Source organism: Chroicocephalus ridibundus, chromosome 12 (assembly GCF_963924245.1).
Source record: "Chroicocephalus ridibundus chromosome 12, bChrRid1.1, whole genome shotgun sequence".
In the NCBI taxonomy this organism is placed as follows: domain Eukaryota; kingdom Metazoa; phylum Chordata; class Aves; order Charadriiformes; family Laridae; genus Chroicocephalus; species Chroicocephalus ridibundus.
Genome location: NC_086295.1, coordinates 4,985,626 through 5,004,645, shown reverse-complemented (window position 1 = coordinate 5,004,645; position 19,020 = coordinate 4,985,626). Strand labels below are relative to the sequence as shown.

The following is a 19,020-nucleotide window of genomic DNA, read 5'->3' as shown; positions in this document are numbered from 1 at the left end:
GCACACTCGCACACGTCAGGCACTGCAGCTCTCACCCTGGGTGGGGTGTTTTGGGGTGTTTTGTGTTTTTTTTTTTTTACTCCCTGGCATAACCTGCTCATCTTACCAGCAAGCAAGGCTACTGCAACCAGTACTTTGACAGGTACGAGGAGCTCGGCCAGATTTGACCACCCCTCAACTGCTCAGGGGCCAGCTGGTCGAGACCCAGGGAAGGTTCAGGTCAGATTCTGGTATGTAAACTGTGGAGAAATCACAAAAGCTTGAAAACAAGTGAATTCTGCCTAAGCCACTCCCTGCCCTCTGTATCATCTGCTGGCAGAACTCACAAAATAAGAAATACCAAGAGGGAAAAGCGTGACCGCTCAGATTTAATAGTGTAAAAAATAAATGGGACATTATTTGATATACAGAAGCACCACCCCAGGCAGCAGCGGGGCTGGCAGGCACCACGCACACCACCAGCAGCTCCCTGCCCTGCGCTGGGTCAGGTCCTGCCCTGCGGTGGCCCGTGGACTGTGCTGCAGTTTGGGAGCTCCAGATCAAGCCCACTCCTCTGTCCCAAAGGGTGAGTGCCTTTGGACATAAGTCACGCTTTCTGCAGGATTTGAAACTCTCTTCCTTGATACTCAAAGGCACTTGCTTTTTCTTAAATCCGCAGGCAGCAAGGCTGAAAGCAGTGCAGTGGCAGAGGGCAGTGCATCCCAACACCTGACCGCAGGTGTAGTCAGGCGATCCCAAGGAACATCCTTCACACTCCAGAAACCAAAACTACAGAAAAAAAAAGAAAAGAAAAAAGAGGAAAAAAAGGAGGCTTTTTGTGCTTCTGAGAAATTGTTCTGAATCTGGACTGAAATTGTTCTGACTGCTGTGACAATCCTGCAGATGCCCTGACGCAGCTCTAAAACACGATCTCCCCCATTGATCGCGAAGTTGCACCACAAGACTTAAGGCTTCAAATTAATTCAGCGCACAACTGGGGAGTAATTTGCTCAGATCCTGCCAGTGTGCACCAGACTGGAGAGCTGCAAGGTCAACCAACGGTCAGATACAGCTCTAGCCCTAAAAATAACCAGCCTCACGCTCTGCCGCTGCACAAGGCTGAACACAGCTCAGCGCTACCAGCCACGAGATGGCTGGTTTCTCCTCTCTTTCCCCTGCTGCCCCCTCACTGTTGCCAGGAGAGACGTGGGGGTGCTGAGCAGCTCTCGCAAGATGCTGCTGTGGGAGATCGAGCTATGGGCTAGGATTTAAAAGCAACTCAGCTCTTCTTGATGTCCATTTGACACTTCTGCTGTAACATGCCAACCTGGCAAAAACCGGGACAAGCTGCCAGAAACCCCCCCAGCTGCCTGACCGGAGGCAACACAGCCCATTCCCGCAACCTTTTGCGCCGAGAAGCTCCTGGTTTCCCAGAAGTGTCTCAGCTGACAGGGCTCAGGCAGATGGACAGAACTGGCTTCCACCACCCTGCTGCCAGGTGTCATTGTTTCTGCACATGCTTTAAACCACCACTGGCTTGAACTTCACCGTTGTTCAAAGAAATTCTAAACCCTTCCCTGTGAAAGGGCAGTCTAAGCACAAAGACATGCACTATCTCCGCAGTATTTTCCCTAAATACTGGTCAAAAGCAGTTTCCTCTCAAAAACAATCCCTGTGTTCTTTGTGCGTGCTTTCCCACAAGGTTAAGTGACACCTCCGCACCCCAGTGTGTGAGAGCACTGCTCCGGGGCTGGCGGGGGCCCTTCCTCCCCAGCACTGCAGTCTTTCCCCAGAAGGAGAGCGCGGATCTGCTTTGCCCAGATCTGTCAGGACCTGCCAAAGGACCGGTGAGGCCAAGCCCTGGAGAAAGCAGCTCTGGTGAGGTGGCAGGGCTGGGGGTGCAGCAGGACCCCCCTCCCCGTCCTGCGCCTGCCAGCCGGCAGAGGGAGGGGGTCAGGATACAAAACAAGCCATTGGGACAGGGAACAGGAAGCAACAGGAAGCGACGATTTTCCCTGACAGCAGCACATCCTGACAGCGCAGCAAAGCCGTGTCCTTCCCGATGAACTCACCCACTTCAGCCCTGGGTTTATTCTCGGCTGCCGCGCTGTACCTGATGCCTGTTAAAAGGAACACGAACACTCATGAAATCTGGTGCGAAGGCAACATTCTCCAGAATATCCCCAAAGCCCTTCGGGAAATGCACCCCTCGAGAGGATCATAGCCTGGGGATGGGGAGCTGGACTGGACACACGCTGTCCCTCCCCTGTACAACGTTTCTGTGTTGGGCTAGGGTCGAGACAGACACCCAGACTAGTGCTAGGTGACACAGCTCCTTCACGGAGATAGAATTTACCCCATTGCCTCCATCTCCATCCTTATCTGCTTCCTTCTCTCCTCATTGATGGGATGGAGGCAGAAGATAACTATGGCAATGAGCAGCAGGCTTATTGGGACTGGGGCCATGAGAAGCTGCAGGGTGAGGATGACGGAGGGGTTGTATTCGCAGTCTCCAGCACGGTAACCTGCAAAACTAAAGAGAAGAATGGTTTTCCTTCCCCCAGCCCCACTGGACCACTGCAGAAAGACAAGCAGGCACCTCCATTGCTCTCCTCTAGAGTCTAGTATCAGAGGCCCCGTTTTGGGGAATTCCCACTTCTTTCTGCTCCTCTTGCTCCCAGTAGATCTTGGGAAGACACATTTGAATATCCCCATGACTCATTCCAGCATCTCCTATCAACACTCCAGAAAACAGCAGTGGGAAGCGCCTGTGCTGGGCTAGCAAAATAGGGGAGGTAGTGTTTGGGGCTTACTGTAAACTCAGTGTTGATATCCCCACAGCAAGGCCACCTGCAAACTTGTTGAAGAAGACATAAAATGAGTAGAAGAGCGCCTCCAGGTTGAAGCAGCTGGGGTTCCTCAGCATGAAGTCATCCACCGTATCTGGCAGCATGGACCTGGGGACAGACAGCCCCACAGGTGTGTCAGTGACACCCACGCCAGCACCAGCTGAACTCAGCTGCAGCAGCTCCCAGGCCTCCCCACGTAGCAGAGAGAGACAGAAACGCCTTGCAGAACCCCACTCTGGAGACCGTTTTGTGCCTGTCCTCTGCCTTAGGCAAACAGGGCAGAGAACGTCTTACAGAGAGGGTGCGGCAGCTGCTCCAGAAAAAGAGAAGAAAAACAGCGCCTTGTGCAGTGACTGGCGTCTTGCTGCTGAAACCAAACACAGACTGAATGATGCCGCTGGGGGACCATGGATCGCATCCACATCCCTTCCCGGTCCCAATTCCACAGGTCCCTCTGCAGCCCAGAAGCTGCTGTATTGAGCAAATGGGCAGCCTTGGCACGTCATGGGTGGTGCTTTCCCGATAACCTTCCCCTCCTCTCCACCTGACAAGTGGCTCAGAGGTGCCTCTGCTCACCATGGTAAAAGGTAGAGCACAGCCATGCTGCAGCCTGCCATGATCACCAGGAAGATGAAGGCCAGGAAGCTGTGCATCACCTGGGTGACGGCCACCAGGGCTGGGATGATCAGCTGCAGCAGCGAGAGGAAGAGAAACAAAAGCACATGGGCCCTTTCTGCTGCTGACAGACAGCTTGCACCGGTCTGCCCCAACCAAAGGCCATGCTCCACCCTTCCCCACACATTTTATCAACTCCTGTCCCCTGTGCGGTGCAGCATGGCGCCCCGGACAGGCTGACACTGACAGCAAAACCTTCCTCACGGGTAAAGAAGGGATGGTTATGGAGGGCAATAGAGCTGAGTGGTTAAACTGGAAAGCTGGATCTGTTGTGTCTGTGAGGAAGGCAGCTGGAGATAGATCCTCAATGGGATTTGAGGACCTCATTCTGCAAAAAGGCCAAATGGGATTTCCTTGTTGACGTGCAGAGCAAGGCAGCAGCCGTGACATGTGTCTGATGAGCAGGCTGTTTCCCAGCCACTGACAAGCAGGGTGCACAGCTCTTCCTTCCTTCCCCGTGCCTCTCACGGAGCTGGATGGCAGAACTCAGATCACTTGCATCAAGCATGCAAGATCCTGGAGCAGAACAGAGGCCACAGGACGATGTTTGCATGTGCACATGAGACTGGTGCGTTGGTACAGCATCTGATTACATGTTGCTCGCTAGATCTGCAGCCACGGAGCCTCAGAGCCTGAGCCCTTGTTTGGGTGATGCTGCAAAAAATCATTTCCCCACTGTCCCAGGGACAGTCCCCTTGGCCTCCCTGCACCTTACTGCATAGCTCTGCAAAGCCATGGCTACTGATACCAGCAGTGGCCAGACAAAAGGAAGTGCAGAGCTGACATCAACTACTGGCTTAACTCCTGGTCACCTGCAGTGCAGACGACACCATGCTCAGGGCCACCCTTAGCCACCAGCCAATTCTTTTCCCTAGACACCACAAGCAGCTGGGGGCAAGGCTGTCCCTTCGCAGGGCTTCTAAGTCCACAGCCACAACCGTGGGCAAACTCACCGCCAGACCCAGTGACGCTGCTGTTTTCTTTCCAAATCTCCCCAAAAAACACTGCCAAAAGGGAATAGAGAGGGAAGCTGTGACCTGAGGAGAGACCCAAAGGGGAGTATTAGCAATGCCCCCCAAGACTGCCAGTCTCTGCCGGGTGACATCCTTGCTTATGGGCAGAAGCAGCAGCACATGGGCTCCAGGGCTGGGGTGACCCAGGGATCAACCCCTGCACCAGGAAGGTCTGCCTGAGGCTCACTTACCAACATAATAAGTACTAAGTGCTGGAACTTCCCAGCCAGCCCCGCGGCATGAGTACAGAAGAAGGCAAAGATCCCCTGTGTGATCTAGGAAAGCAATGCAGAGATGTTCATGGCTGGGCATCCCAAATTCGTTGTCTGGATAACTTGCCCAGGCATCTCATCCCCCAAGTTCTCCTCCTGTTGTGGCAGGTCGCGCACCTGGAAGGCCAAGGATGCAAAGAGGAAGCCACACAGCAGCTGGGTGTAGGGCTTGTGTCCCATGACCATCCTCAGACAGCTGGCAAAGGGCAGCTCAACCTTCCCCAGGGGACTGAGGAGCCCTGAGAGGAGAGACAGCAGGGCTGGCACTTGGAGCTGCCAGAACAAACGTGATGGAGGGGGAGGCACAGGGGGATTGTGCCACTGCGTCCGGAGTGCAGCTCAGCTGCGTGAGGAGCTATCGGAGTCTGATGTCTTGGTGCAGAGGCAACAGCTACAGGCAGGATTTCGCCTTTTTACGCTGGGCACTCGGGCTGGCCTGCGTAGCACTGCAGGCTGTACATTGGTGAGACCCACTTAGTGTGAAACCGCGAGCTGCAGACCCTGTCCCAGGCCGATGGCTCCCTGCAGGAGCTCCCAGGAAGCTGGAGCCTTCCTTCCTCCAGAGCATCTCCCCTCTCCTCTGCAGGAGCAAGAGGCTGCCAGCACAACCTAAGGAGGGTCTTGGCATCCAAGTACATGTGTGTTTCTGAGCCCCATACCCAGAGAGATGTGCCCCACATAGGTGCTCAGCCCCCTCTGCCTCACACCTTCCTCTGCAACCCCATCCTCACCATCTGTTGCCACTGGGCACCCTCCAAATTGCGTCTAAATGGATCTTACCAGGCTGCTCCCTGACGCCAAAGATGAGAATCAGACAGGACAGGCAATAGATTGAGCCCAGGACCAGAGATGCAAATATATAGGCCCTACGCTGGAAAACAAGAGATAGTACACAGTGACAACGTGGGTACCACGCACAGAGCTGGCAGCATGGCCAGTGGCACCTGCCCCAGAACTTACAGGAGGAGCAGGGGACAGATGGGCCAGCCCTTACTGTGTTCTCCAGAGAGTCCGTGAGGCTGTAGGTGCTGGTGTTGGATAGGGTCTCGTTCGACACATAACAGCTGTTCATCGTGCGGGTGTGGTAACGGCCCACAATCTGCCCCTGGATTCCTGACCCAAGGAGCGTGCTGAACACCTCCATGCCCATTCCTACCAGGACGATCAGGAGAGAAACCTCAGTCCCACTCCCTGGCTGATGGAACACATCCTTCAGGGTAAGAGACCAGCTTTGTGAATGTAGTTGGAGGCACCAACATCCAAAGCTGCCTCAGAAGAAGAGACCTGCTATTTCTACCTGTTCTGATTTTTTCCCCTTTGTCTCCGGCAGTAAATGCTCTAATGTTTGGAACCAATAAATCTGGGTCCTGAGTCCGCTAGGGATGATGCAGATCTCTAAGAAATGTTTCTGCAGGTAAATTCTTTGCAGAAGATCACTGGTTTCACCCCTGGTTTACCCCATCCACTCTGCAGCCGGATCAAAGCCAGAGGAACTTATTCACCTCTCCTCTGGGGAAGGTCTCCCAGGAACAGAGGCAGCCGCGGGTTGTAGGGGCACAGACACTTACTGTAGGCAGTGGCTGAGTCACGGTCTCTCTGGGTTCCTCCCAGGAACATTGTCAGGGAAGAGTACGGCACGTGGTGGCACTAGGGAGAGCACAGTTCAAAAACAGCTCCGGCTGTGGATTCCCTCATTTGCTGGTCATGACACCCCTCATCCCTACCCACAGCTTTTCACCCTCTTCTTCACATCACCATATACAGGCAGCACAGCTGAATCCCAGATTAAAACGCACCCACCGCTCCATCTCACCATCCCTGCGGGGATGGTCTGCACCACCCTGCATCCCTCACTGCTCCCCAGCTAGAACTCTCCCAGGCTCCAGTCCAGGTCACTTCCTGGAGAGGCTGGGGCTGGGACTGGGACTCCCCAGCTGACCATGTCCCTGTTCCTTGATGTATAAGACAGTCAGCCCCAGACACCGTGTTCCTTACAGTCATGCAAGTCTGGAAGAAGCTGTACATGAACAGGTACCACAGGAATTTCAGGGAGGCGGGGGTGGCATCCGAGAGGGTGGACCACATCATGCAGTAACAGAGCACCCCAAATGGCATGGAGCATGCAATCCTGGAGAGGAAGCAGAGCTGGTCAGATGTGACCCTCAGATAAGGTGGTCACGCTTCTCATTGCACAAGCTGAACTATATAACACAGCCTCTTCCCCAGCTTTCAAACCACAGCCCAGCTACTGCAAGATGAAGAACTGGGAGAGGAAGCAGCTTTGCTGAAGTGAGTGTCCATCAGTCAGGCTGTGGGGGCTTAAACACAAGTGTTGAGAGAAAAAGTAACGTCTAAGTTGTCCAATGTTTCTTATCCTCTTACTTAACTACTTCAGGTCCTTGCCCCGCAGCAGAACCCTGGAGGTGGCGGTAACCCTCTATGTGGATGATCTGCCCATGGTTAGAGCCTGGTGGAGAGCTGCTGGCACAGCTGACTACTGAACTCCATCCGTGCCACCACACAGGACTCTCAGAGCACCAAACCTCGTGGCCTTGAAAACGTGAGGCCCCAGGGAAAGCGCAAGTATATAAGTTTGCAATACACTCCTCCTCTTCTCTTCCGTTGCAATGACATATGGACCCCACTGCAAGTTATGTTACCGTTAGTGTCCTTCTGATGTTAAGTTTTTGTAATTCTCCGTAAGCCACAATCACATTAAATTCCCAGTGAGGCGTCCCAGCTACCTCCTTGCACTGAGGGAATTTGAGCCCAGCAAAGGTACTCACCATGGGACCAGCTTGCCATATTTTCTCCTTGGGCTCTTGCTGACTAGGAAGCCAATAGCTGGGTCAGTAACCGCATCCCAGGCTCTTCCAAGGAAAATGATCAAAGAGGCATGGAGTGGCTCCATCTGAGGGGAAATGGAAACCACAGCTTGAAAGGGAAAGAAGTCCTGGTGAAAAGCTGCGAGCAGTCAACATGATGCAGCTTGCTCTAGCCAACGTTTCATCTGCATCCCCTGGAGACCACTCCAAGAGTTGAAATGGCCCAGAAATGTCTCCCTGCATGCCCACCAACAATATTTGCATCATGTGGTTTTGATCCCATTTGAACGTCTAATTCTGATGAGCATTTCCAAGGGCTTTGGCCACCCACCGACTCTACCCTTGCCCCAGCGTGCTGAGCTTATGTTAAGCCCCTTTGCAGATAACCCCATCGCATGTGGCCACTCACCTGCACAACATCCAACAGGAAGATCTGGAGGAAAAACCCAATGGCGTTGCCTGTCATCTGGTAGGGAATGCCGCCAATAGCATAGCAAACCTTTCTGCAAAGCGGCAGTCCTGGCTTCTCCTGCAGCCAAGACACCAGAGAACAAGCCCACCTGAGAAATGATATGCACATCTGGCTGACAGCTCACTGCCAGCTGCTGCTTGTCCCATCTGCTGAGTTCTCCGAGGTTCATTTAAACCCCGAGTCATGTCATAAACCCCCATGCACCCACCCATGACACACATACCTGTCCTTTGTCTGGACATCACTCCACTGATACCCACGGTGGACATGGCAGTTGGGGTGCTGTAGGGTGCTTCCCCATCTGCTGTCAATCTTGGTGGGTCAGGGCACGATGTTTCCTGCGCACGACCCACCCTTGGGCAGCAGCCCGGCTTCTGAGTTCCTGCTCAGCAGTTTCATATTCTCCATAAGCCTTTAGGCTCTCTTGCACAGCCGCCTTGAGGGGCTGGGCACACCAGCAGCCTCTCCCCTCGCTCCAGCCCACATCCACTCCTCCACCAGCCAAAGCTCCATGGCAAGAGCTGATCAGCAGGCATCTGTCTCATTTGCTTGTCTTGGGCTTGCCTTGTCACCAGGGCCACATCCCTGGTGTTTCACCTTGATTCTCCTTGGAGGCACGTTTGCATAAGATCAGAAGCTACTCATGTAAATGAGATACATATCTAGTGCCAGACACAGAGCTATCTGCTGAGCTGGTCTAACATTGTTCTTTCCTATTCTATTGAGCTACAATCCAGTGGTTCAAATTCTTTAATATTAAAAAGTACAAACTGCATCAGGCTTAAAGTGACTGTAATGGAAGCAGTCCGAGGAGAGAGACTGCAAAGGCCAGAGCCCAGGGGATTTCTATAGATCAGGAGGGAAAGCACAAGGAACGTTTCAGCATGCAGGAAAAGGGTTGATGGCAAAGCCTCTATTTTATTTGGATGTGGTTAGCTTCAGTAAATACCGTACCAAGCCTCAAGTTTCTGGCAAGTTCCCAGAGGCGACCTACAGCACTGACTTCCTCCCAGCCCCGAAATGAACTTGCTGTCTAGCATGATACACCTCTGCATCACATGGGACCAGCAGTACACTGCAGAACACCGGGTGAGACCACATAGAAAGCAGACAGCCTGTGCGGGCTCGACTTTCCACTTGGCTGAAGCAGCGCATGGCCTTGGCGGCAGCTCGGCTCTCCTACGAGCAGACCATTGCTAGAGACCATTTCTGTTGGAATAGGGTCAGCAGTGGTGGGGTCGCAGTGCAGATGCCTGGGGACCAGGACTGACCTCCCATCTCAGCACAGGCTGCCTTGGATGATGCTCGGAGCTAACACGTTTGTCAGCATCTTGGGTTCCTGGTCTACACCACGTTTTGGCTTTCCTAATCATTGAGCAGCTCCAGCGCAAGCACATTTTTTTTGCTGTCCTGCACCCAGAAAATACACGGCCATTTCTGGAAAGATGCAGAAGGCCCCCCTGCTCACTCAGGGCAGAGGGCCATCCCAGGCATCCAGATATGGCTATAAAAGGCTGCGAGCTCCTCCAGCAAGAGTTCTGCAGAAGAGCAGAAAGGAGGGATGAACACTTGGCATGGAGGCAGCTGTGCAAGAGGCTAGGTTAAGGGACAACATGGTCACATCGACAGCTGGGTAACAGGGAAATCAAGTCAGGAATCACTTCAAATTCCCACTTGCCCCATCTCTTGTGGGGTAAGGGGGCAACCTGCTGGTTCCCCAGCCTTTTTGGGCTGGAGATGGCTTGCCGTGCCGCTAACGTCAGCTGAGCTGACAGCCACCCTCGAGGGATGACGGACCTTCATTGTAACGGTACTAGGGAGCAGCTTCTGAAAACACAAGCGCAGTCCCAAAAAGCAGCATTTCAGAAGGCAGCGAGCATCTTTCCCTCACGCAGTGATTAGCAGCAACTCCTGCTATGGAAGCCCACGCCATGGAAAAAGCACTGACGCTGCGGTGCCCACCAGGTTGGAGGACCCAGCCTTTTCCTGCGCACCCAGGGGAGCAGAGCACCTGCTCTCCCTGTGCCAGCTAACCTCAGCAGCCTGCTTCTGCCTCTCAGCTTCTGGTCCCACTTTACCTTCTGCCTTTTACAGCACACAGCGAGAGTCGGGTCCCTTGTATTTCACATTGCAGACTAACTTTGTCCCGCAGGCATGGCTGAAGCATTAGCTTTGCCCCACCGCTGAGGAGCACTTACTCATACAACATCTTGTTCCTGCAGCAGTTCTGTTTCTAAAATTACAAAGGCATTTCTCTCGGCTGTAGGGTTTTGTGGCAGCTTTTGTTCCTTTTATGCTCTCAGCAGGTAGGACAGCACTCTGCACGTCTCTGCCCATTTCACTTGAAAGTCAGCAACAACAACAAAACGCAGAGCCTTGCTTTAACAATGTGTTCTCGAGCTTGAGTCATAAACACTTCGAAACGCCCCCACAGCCCGCGGCTGCTCGATCCGGGTAGGCTCTGCGTGGGTGTGCGCACTCGCGAGGGTTAGCGTGCAGGCGTGAAATGCATTTCTGCATGTGAGAAAGCACCACCCTGGGAGATTGATCTTACCTCTCTGTGGACCATGCTCCTTTGCGGGAGAGCTCCTTCTTGGGTTAACCTGTGCAGCTCAGCATCTTCATGACCACCTGGAAGCATGACTGCAGTCACGACCGTGTCCTTCAGCGGCACGTGGCGGGGAAACAGGAGCTGCCTCGCCCAGCGTGAGGAAGAAGTTGCCTCGTACGTCAAAGAGCGCACCGCAGGCGCAGATCAGAGCTGGATGGAGATTTGACAAGTGAAGATACACATCTGCGGGGCCCCAGGGCGAGCTGATGGAGGGGAAGTGACTAGCCCTGAGGGAGGAGCATCTCCAGACCCTGCCCATGGAGGCAGGAAACCTGGCAGGGCTCACAGTGCAGCGTGTACTAGGGGCAGTAGCTCCCAGGCACTCTGCAGTTAAGTGGAGAAATCTGGTACTCTTCAAAGGTCAAGCTGGGTCCAGCAATTCCTCCCCATCCCGGGGCTGCTGCTACACTGAGATCTTAGGGGTGCGGAGAAGAGGTCCTTTGCCTGAGCTCCAGACGACCACCGGAATGCACTCGAGCTGACCCAGGACCACTGCCTCAGCACCAGCAACCACCAGCTGCAAAGAACCAGTGTGTGAAACCCACAGTGGGCAACCAAAGTGGCTGGAGCAGCCAGGGAAAGGGCAGCAGGAACAGGCAGGTTCTTGCCCCAGGTCACTCCGTGACAAAGCCCCTCTCTCCCAAGGGAGTCCACGAAGACCAGGAGGCCCAGCTCTGGCTCCATATTCATAGCTGTGGAAACCCTTGGCCCCTTTGCTTTGTGCTCTCCTTAACGGGCGCCAGGTGTGGGCACTGCGCTAGGCAGGACAATGTCACTGAGAACAGGAGGCGTGAGATACGCTTTCCTTTCTCTACTAAGTTGAGATCTGCAATTATCAACCTCTTTCAGTCTGTGAGCTCCTGAGAGATCTCCCATGGCAATGCAGACCCCACACAGTATGTTTTAGCCTGATGACACAAATCATGCTTTTCTTAGTCCCCTTTCGCAGACCCTTCATTGCCCATAGAGCCCAGCAATCTTGGTATCACAAACCAAAAATTACTCCTACATTAAGAGCGGTAGGAGCCCAGTTACTCAGCGCTGCCTGTGTGGGAGCAGCTGAGTTCCCAAGGCAGCGGTGCTCGCAGCACGCAGCCAGGCACTGGTACAAGCACTTGGCAAAGCAGAGGGAGAAATCGGCTTCAGAGGACAGAAGGCAGGAAAGGGATCACACGGTCACTCTGCCCGCTAATCATCTGAGATGTCTGGTACATCCAGCCTCATCAGGCAGCTCTTCAAAACCAGGCTTCTCTAGCTAGATCAAACTCAGCCTCCAAGACTGAACTTAAATGCAGCACACAGGGCAGAAGAATACAGGAAAAACCCTGTCCCTGCTCTCCTCCCAGGTTCCCGAGGGCCACTGGGAGCGTTAAATCCGTGTCAGCATCTCCATACCACCACCCATACCCAAGGGGAACGCAAGCAGCCGTTCTGCAAGGTTCATCACAACGCTGTTAAAAAAATGCGTCATCTTCAGCTCAGCCTTGCCTTGTCCAGTGGGGGTTAATCTAAATACCCTGAATTTCGCAGGCTGAGTCAGAACTTGGTTAATAAATCACAGTACGACTGAGTCAGCGGCATCTCTCTTCACTGCTATTTTACTGACATCCCAGATAACAAATATCACTCACGCTGGACCACAGCCAGCGCAGTGGGAGCCAAATCCCTGTCTCCCACCAGCGTATCTAAGCATACATCTCTATAAGAAAGCAAAATACATCTCTCCCCACCCAAGAGGAAAGGGGAAGCTCAAAAGGAAATATAAAAACCTTTTTATATTTTTTTCTGGGCCATTTTGTACCCACTCACCACACACAATTACATTCGGACAGACACAAGGTACTTTTGGAAATTGTACTCAGCACTTAATCCTCTGGCTCTTTGGCACTCATTTACTCTCCAGGTGCAAATAGCTGCATTTTCTGCTCACAGACTAGAAAGCCAACAGCTGACCAACAGTTACCTCCCAGAGTAGCTGTGTAGCTCTTGCTCCCTGGCTATCTCAGTACGCAATTACCTTCAGCGCAGGAAAGCTTTATTTCTGTTCTGCTCAGGTCCTCCCAAAGCCTTTTGTGGTGTTGCTCAGTGCCTTACGGAACATGGCATCACCCGTTGGGTCTAGGCAGGATGTCATGATTGCTAGCGCAGCATGGGGAGCTCTCAGCCCACCTCTGCGTGGGAGTGGGGTTCAGCTTTGTGCCAGAAAGGCAGATTTTGGTAAAAAGCACCAATCTCACTGTTAATCACTGCTATACACTGGGCTACTTGCTGCGAGCAATGAGCTTTCTAATAATGCCATGTGCCAAGGCCTGAAATCTAACCAAACCAGCTTGCCACGCACCAAGGGTCTGGAGCAAAAGGATGATGCTTCCTCCATCGTTACGCTAATCTTTTGATATCCGTTGCTTAGAAATAGGTTTTGAAAGAATTGGGAAAGCACTCGGCAAAACCGCAGCTACACCCATTTTTCTGCTGCAGAAATACTGAGCAAAAGGCTCCGAGAAGCCAAAGCTCTGCAGCTTAAGAACCAAGGTCATGTTGGAGTTTACTCACTGCAAAGGAAAAGTACCTTCCCCAGAACCCCCCTCACTGCAGAAGAACAAGATCTTATCTCTCAAGGCAGCCCAGGGCCCGGGAATGCATGATACAAACAACTCCAATCCAAGCCATGCTAGCTGAACAGCTTTTCTCAGGGTACTATGACCTAGAGACGGGCTGCTCAGACAAGGGAGCCCCACTGGAAAAAATAAAACCAACAAGTCTAAAGCCAAAAAATGGGAATTTTTTGGCACAGAAGCAAGTGGCAGCATTTGGATATGTTCCACTAGCAAGTCCTCTGGAGGTTTACCCCTCCTTGACTTCTCTACGCGCAGCCAGCGGCTCTTGTGTTCCCCTTAGCGCAGCTGCCTTCTCTTGGTGGAACGGGAGATGTGGCTTCAACAGCCACCAAGGTGGATGAGACGGGAGAAGAAGAGCTGTTGCTACTGTAGGCCCCCTAAGTCAATAAAGAGTTAATTTAATGAGGAGTCATGAAATGTACCTGAGTAAATAAGAACATCTGGAATCTATTCAGGAACTCCCAGCGCTGGGACAGACAGGCTCAGTGCAGACAAGACAGAACAGCAAATAAGATAAGCATTTAGGAATGTAGTAAATAAGTCAGAAAATGATAAATTAGTAAATTGAGAGGTGCTTGACATGGGAGCTGTTCAGTTACCAAGCATGTGGGCCTCTTGCATAATTAGTATTATACTGCTCTCTGTAGAGGTGTAATTGGGAAACGTGGGACTCATTTGTAAAAAACTTTTGCTAACAGGTAACTAGAAAGGATTTTTCTTCCCGTTTCTGTTGAACTCTGCAGGATCCCTGCCGACAGCCAGCCCGATCACCTGGCCAGCAGCTGCAATAAACCGCTGCCGTGGTTTAGACAGCGCCTGTTTGCTTACTTGTTCCGTCAGTATTGCCGCAGGAGCCCAGTTAGCACTTTGGCAGCAGCCAACATACGCAAGTCCCCAAGCAGTCTGCAGTGCCACACGCTCCGCCAGCCCCCAGAGCCGCTCGCCGCCATCGTCCCTGCTGTGTATGTTTATGCCGAGCCGCGCAGCACATGCATCATTTACCAGAGCAAGAAGGAGACTTGCAGCTGAACCCCCAGCAGACATCACCTACCTTTAGGCATTTTTCCTTCCTAAAGTAAAGTCAAACTGCCTAAAACACACCACGGAAGCCGGCAGGGCGATCGTACCTCGTTAACAAGGACTGTAGATGAGGAGACCCAGCGCAATGGCGAATTCCCTTCACAGCAGGCAGAGCACTGGTGCGTACGTTCATTGCTGCTGTGCCTGAAGGACAGGTACAGAAGCACGCAGCCCGGAGAAGTCCGCTTGGAGTCTCAAGGCACAAGAGGAGCTGAAAGGCTTTTCGTTCACGGGGGATGTGGCTGGGTTGCCAGGAAAGCACACCTGGCAGCAGGCACAGCTGAGAACCACGGGCTTCAGCTTCCCAGCTCTGCCTCGAGCGACTGTCAGACACCCTTCCTTGGATGACGCCCAGTGTTTACTATACAAGCGCTCGTGGAAACCCACAACCTGGTAAGAGAAACAACTTTGTTGCTTAATTAAATCTGTCATTTAAAATTACCAGCCTCCATCCATAAACATTATGGTTCACCAACAGAAGCAAGACCATTTAGAAGCGGTAAGGGGGTAGCACTATCTTGCTTTCACAGTCTAGTAATTCTTCACTAGGCTTACCTAGAACAGCAAACTCCTGAACAGACACCAGCTCCTGCTCAAGGATTAATGCAGATATCACAGGTCCTCCCCTCATGGTGGTGGGCTTTGAAGAAATCCATAAGCATCTTGTTTTACTAGGACATCAATCCCCCAAGCCAGTTTTCCACAGTAACTACAGAGTCAGAAGAAACATCAACTAAAGGTACTTTTTTCTTGGTAACAAAAGATCTGTAAAGGAGTGCTACTTTTGAAAGAAAACCCTCCCAACTGAGCTTCCGAAGAACATCCCAGGAGCAGCCTGACATCCTTTTAACCACTCCTCCAACTAAAGACACTAGGGAGCTGAAGACCCACCCAAGAAGCAGCCATGGCATGAAGGTCACCTTCTCCTTTTGGAAAGATTTAGTGTTTTCCACCAATGAGGAGGAGCAAAGACTAAATTAAATATAACTGAGTATAACCAAAGGCAACAAGAAAAAAAATTAAACCAAAATTTACTGTCATCCTCTTGTAGCTGCAGGTGGTGCCCACTGAGATTTCTTGTTCCCTATCTCTCATCGTTAATTCAATTTATCTTCTAGCTGAGCTACCCGATTTTGGTGCCAAACGAAGCAGCAGTACCACGTACCTGGATGTTCCTACACCAGGATCACTGAAAAACTACTTGACCAAAGGCACCGGGATAGCAGAACCTCCTGAGGTAGGCAGACCACTGACCATGCAAGAAACATGGACCAGGAAACAACCCATGGCAAAAGCGGCGTTACAGAGAGCAGGCAAAGTTCCCAGGAAACGGTGCAGAATGCTATCAGAAAACACAGGAACTAAATCTTAGCAACAAAGACATGTGAAGGAAGAAGAGGAAACAATGAACTGCGTACGAAGGAAAAAAAATCCAAGGAAGTCCTACAATTACCCATCTGAGGGAGGGAAAGCTGTTAAAATACAGCAGGCAAAGAAAAACACTCAGATACAGCGAAAGACATCAGCCCCAGGCAGGACAGCGCAGTCATAAAACTGGGCTGTATCTTATCATACAGAAACTGAAAAGGGGCGAGTTTTCACATAAGACATAGAGCACTGTGTGTGAAAGACCACGAAGACAGGCAAGACTGCCCCGTGGAGGGAATGATCAGAGAAAAAAGGAAAATTTCAAAGTGAAACACTTCTCCGGGCAAAGGAGAAAAAGACACTTGTTCATGGGCATGAATGTCAGCTTTAGAAAAGCCCAATCTCAGCCTAGAACTCTGTTAGAACAAAGGAACAGAATGATAAAGGAAGGAGATTTTACTAGAAACTCAGATAAACTTGGTAACAAACATCACAAACCATAGCAGTGTCAGAAGCCAGCATTTACCTTCTTGCAGGGGGACGTCAAACACCAAAGAGCTGCACAAGTGACAAGGAAGGCGATTTTCTTTACAAAATCAAGGTGTCTTTCCACCATCACCCTTTTTCCTGTTCTGGTCATTTATCCCTTCCCCGTTAATTATCCTGGCTGTAATTTTTGCTTTATAGCTTATTTTACGGTGAAACGTTGCTTCCAGTTTGTTCCATAGGCTCTTTTGTCAACTTTGGAAGAAGATATGCCTATCTTGGTTACTGATACCACTTCAGTGCTCCACTGGGGCACACTTCAGATAGCCTGGCGGCAGGGCAAAGCTGGTCCTGCTCGCCAGGAGATAAGGACTTGCTCATTACTTACAAAAACAAAACCCAAGAAAAGAATCGGGGGAAGAAGGAGTCGGCAGCGGCGTCCTGGAGGGTGTCAGAGCCAGGCAGGAGCAGGAGGTGTGGGTCCCGCAGACAGCAGGGAGCTGGCGGAGCTCCTCAGCAGGAGCCTTCGAGGTGGAGAGCGGCTTCTCTGCAGCACTGCCACCCTCCGGCTCAGGGGAAAATTCGCTTTTCCTGGCAGAGAAGCATTTCCGAGCCCCGAGCCTTTGTGAACTTAGCACTTTTCCATCCCATTGGCAAGGAGAGAGCTGAGAGGAAACCTGGATGTGAAAACTTCCCATCGGTGAGCAGAATCTGTGCCGCAAAATCCTTGGTTGGCAGCTGGATGAGCTGCTGCCCAGCTGCCAACCCTCGTTTAATTTGGGGGCACCAATGCGTCCAGCTCCTCCAGCCAAAGACGGCGGACACCAGTTAGTCACCACCTCAGCCCTCTGATGCCACTGGCTAACCAAGGCAGAAGCAGGAGACAAGTAATTTGTACTCCTTCTGTTAGATAAACTTTCTTTCTAGGTCTAGGGACACGTGCTGGCCAGCATTCTGGAAGATGTTGTCCCAGGTGTCCACAATGCCACATGTGGAGAAGATCAGGAAACAAGAACTCCTCCAGTGAACAATTACAAATTAATGACTTCCCACGAGGCAGCTGTGACTATATTTAGCTCTGAGGGAAATTCCCTTTCCGAATTCTCTCTGTACTGGTTCGCACAGGTAACTAAATGATCATAATATACAACGTGGAGTGAGGCAGGCAGGAAAACTCCCAAGTTCACCTGCCAGAAAAAGTCTTTTAAAACGCTGCTGAGATTTTTGTTCTCATTTAGCTGAAGACAGCTCAGCACTGGGAAGCCTGCTTGCAGAGCATCCCAAGGCGGTAAGGGTAGACATCTGCATGCACATCATCCAAAGTATGAGAAGAGATGGTAGCCATTATAAAGGGTCAAACGCAGTTATCCTATTTTGCGGGCTTTTAATGGTAATTTTCACGTTAATTTACAAATTTGCTGTTATGCACATTATATATCCATTTAGTAATGAAAAATGTAAGTTAATTCAGCTCTCAGTCAAGAAATTGTTGTAAAAACGCCCTTGCTAAGGTCTGGCATCTACTCCCGCAGTTCTGTGTTAACACAGGCAGCCAGGTGAGTTTCTCGTGCTGAACCTGTCCAACCTGCCGGCCCTCCCCCACCCTGCGCGTCCCTGGAGCTGCTTCTCTGCTGGCACCAAGGTGAGGACCTGGAAGCTTCAGGGTGCTGAGGGGGGTGGACTTACAGCGCAGCAGCCGCAGGGCTCCAGCGTGACTAAGGCAGGAAGCGGACACCACGCTCCAACCCTTGGCACAGCAGCGATCCAGCCTCTCTCAGAGGGATACCGCTGGCGAGGCACAGCCCCCAGTTAGCTGGTGTCTGGAGGCCCAGGGTTCAGCACAGCCTGGAGTTTTGCTCCGAAACCCGGGCCTAGGAGAGCAAACAGGCTACGGGTCGGTGCGAAGTGCCTTGGCACAATGCTAGATGGCAACTCGTATGCGTGATGCTACACCTGTGCTAGCCGTCCCTCATGTCTAGGCGTAACAAATTCACCCGCGGGATTCTGTTCAAAGGAAAGAAAGATACGGAGACCTGAGCCTAAACCATAAACAGCACAACAGACCAAAGCTGGAGAACACCAGGTGTTCGGCTACGTTAGTCCTCAGCAGATGAGAGGAAATAAATCAAAGGGTACTACAGCCTTGAGTTTTTCCACCAGAGCTGTTTCCATCATCTCAATAAATTCAGCTCTTAAAATAAAACTTGCTTTCCAGTAATATAGACTCTGTTTGCCTTTTACTTTCCGTCACTTCAAGCTGATTCACCTTCGCGCCTTCTTGGAAAGAAAAGGTCAGCAGCAGGGTTTCTCAGAAAATGCAATACAGCAAATTAAAACTGCAGTCAGTCTGGACTGCTGGAGAAAGTGCAGGCAGAGCAGCTGGGAACTGCAATGAACGCCCCTAAGAGTTCTGCTGAGGGAAGGAAAGTCGGGACTTTGGCTCCGGAACAGCCCAAGAAGAGTGTTAAACCTTGCACCTGCACACACACAGCGGAATTTTCCCCACACTGAGCAACAGCTGTTTCACAAAGACTTCCCCCCCCCCGGCCCAGTGCTTTTACAGTAGTGTCACCATTATCCTGACAATCAGATCACCCATTCTCGTATAGTTTATATTTAATGTGCGAAAATAAAGGAAGCGCTTTGCAGCAGTCTCTGGAGGAGAGGGAAGAGTAAAAAGATTGTGATGAGCAGTCGATTGGCAACGGACAGAAACTGCTCCCTGGGAGCTCCCTTCCCCCTTACCTACCTCCCCTCTAAAGAGTGCAGTAA

At 51.7% G+C, this 19,020-nt stretch overlaps 1 protein-coding gene across 7 annotated transcripts; it reads right to left on the bottom strand.

The window, feature by feature from the left end:
• Positions 1–374: 374 nt before the first annotated feature.
• LOC134522433 (sodium-dependent lysophosphatidylcholine symporter 1-A-like) lies at positions 375–14,570 on the bottom strand. Of its 7 annotated transcripts, none has more exons than XR_010073057.1 (15): positions 14,442–14,570; positions 10,640–11,213; positions 8,023–8,142; positions 7,575–7,699; positions 6,784–6,916; positions 6,357–6,435; positions 5,569–5,940; positions 4,906–5,027; positions 4,708–4,791; positions 4,457–4,540; positions 3,405–3,517; positions 2,793–2,936; positions 2,336–2,512; positions 1,702–2,099; positions 375–768 (listed from the first exon to the last, which is right to left on the bottom strand). XR_010073057.1 is itself a non-coding variant. In XM_063350103.1 (15 exons), exons 2-15 carry the CDS (start codon positions 10,724–10,726, stop codon positions 2,069–2,071), a joined length of 1,548 nt encoding a protein of 515 aa, XP_063206173.1. In that variant the 5' UTR covers positions 10,727–11,213; positions 14,442–14,570; the 3' UTR covers positions 375–2,068. The 7 variants fall into 7 exon arrangements, 6 of the variants coding, with proteins under 6 accessions (XP_063206173.1, XP_063206169.1, XP_063206172.1 ...); XM_063350103.1 differs by having other exon boundaries at positions 375–2,099; positions 5,569–5,659; positions 5,783–5,940; XM_063350099.1 differs by having other exon boundaries at positions 375–2,099.
• Between the last annotated feature and the right edge of the window lie 4,450 nt (positions 14,571–19,020).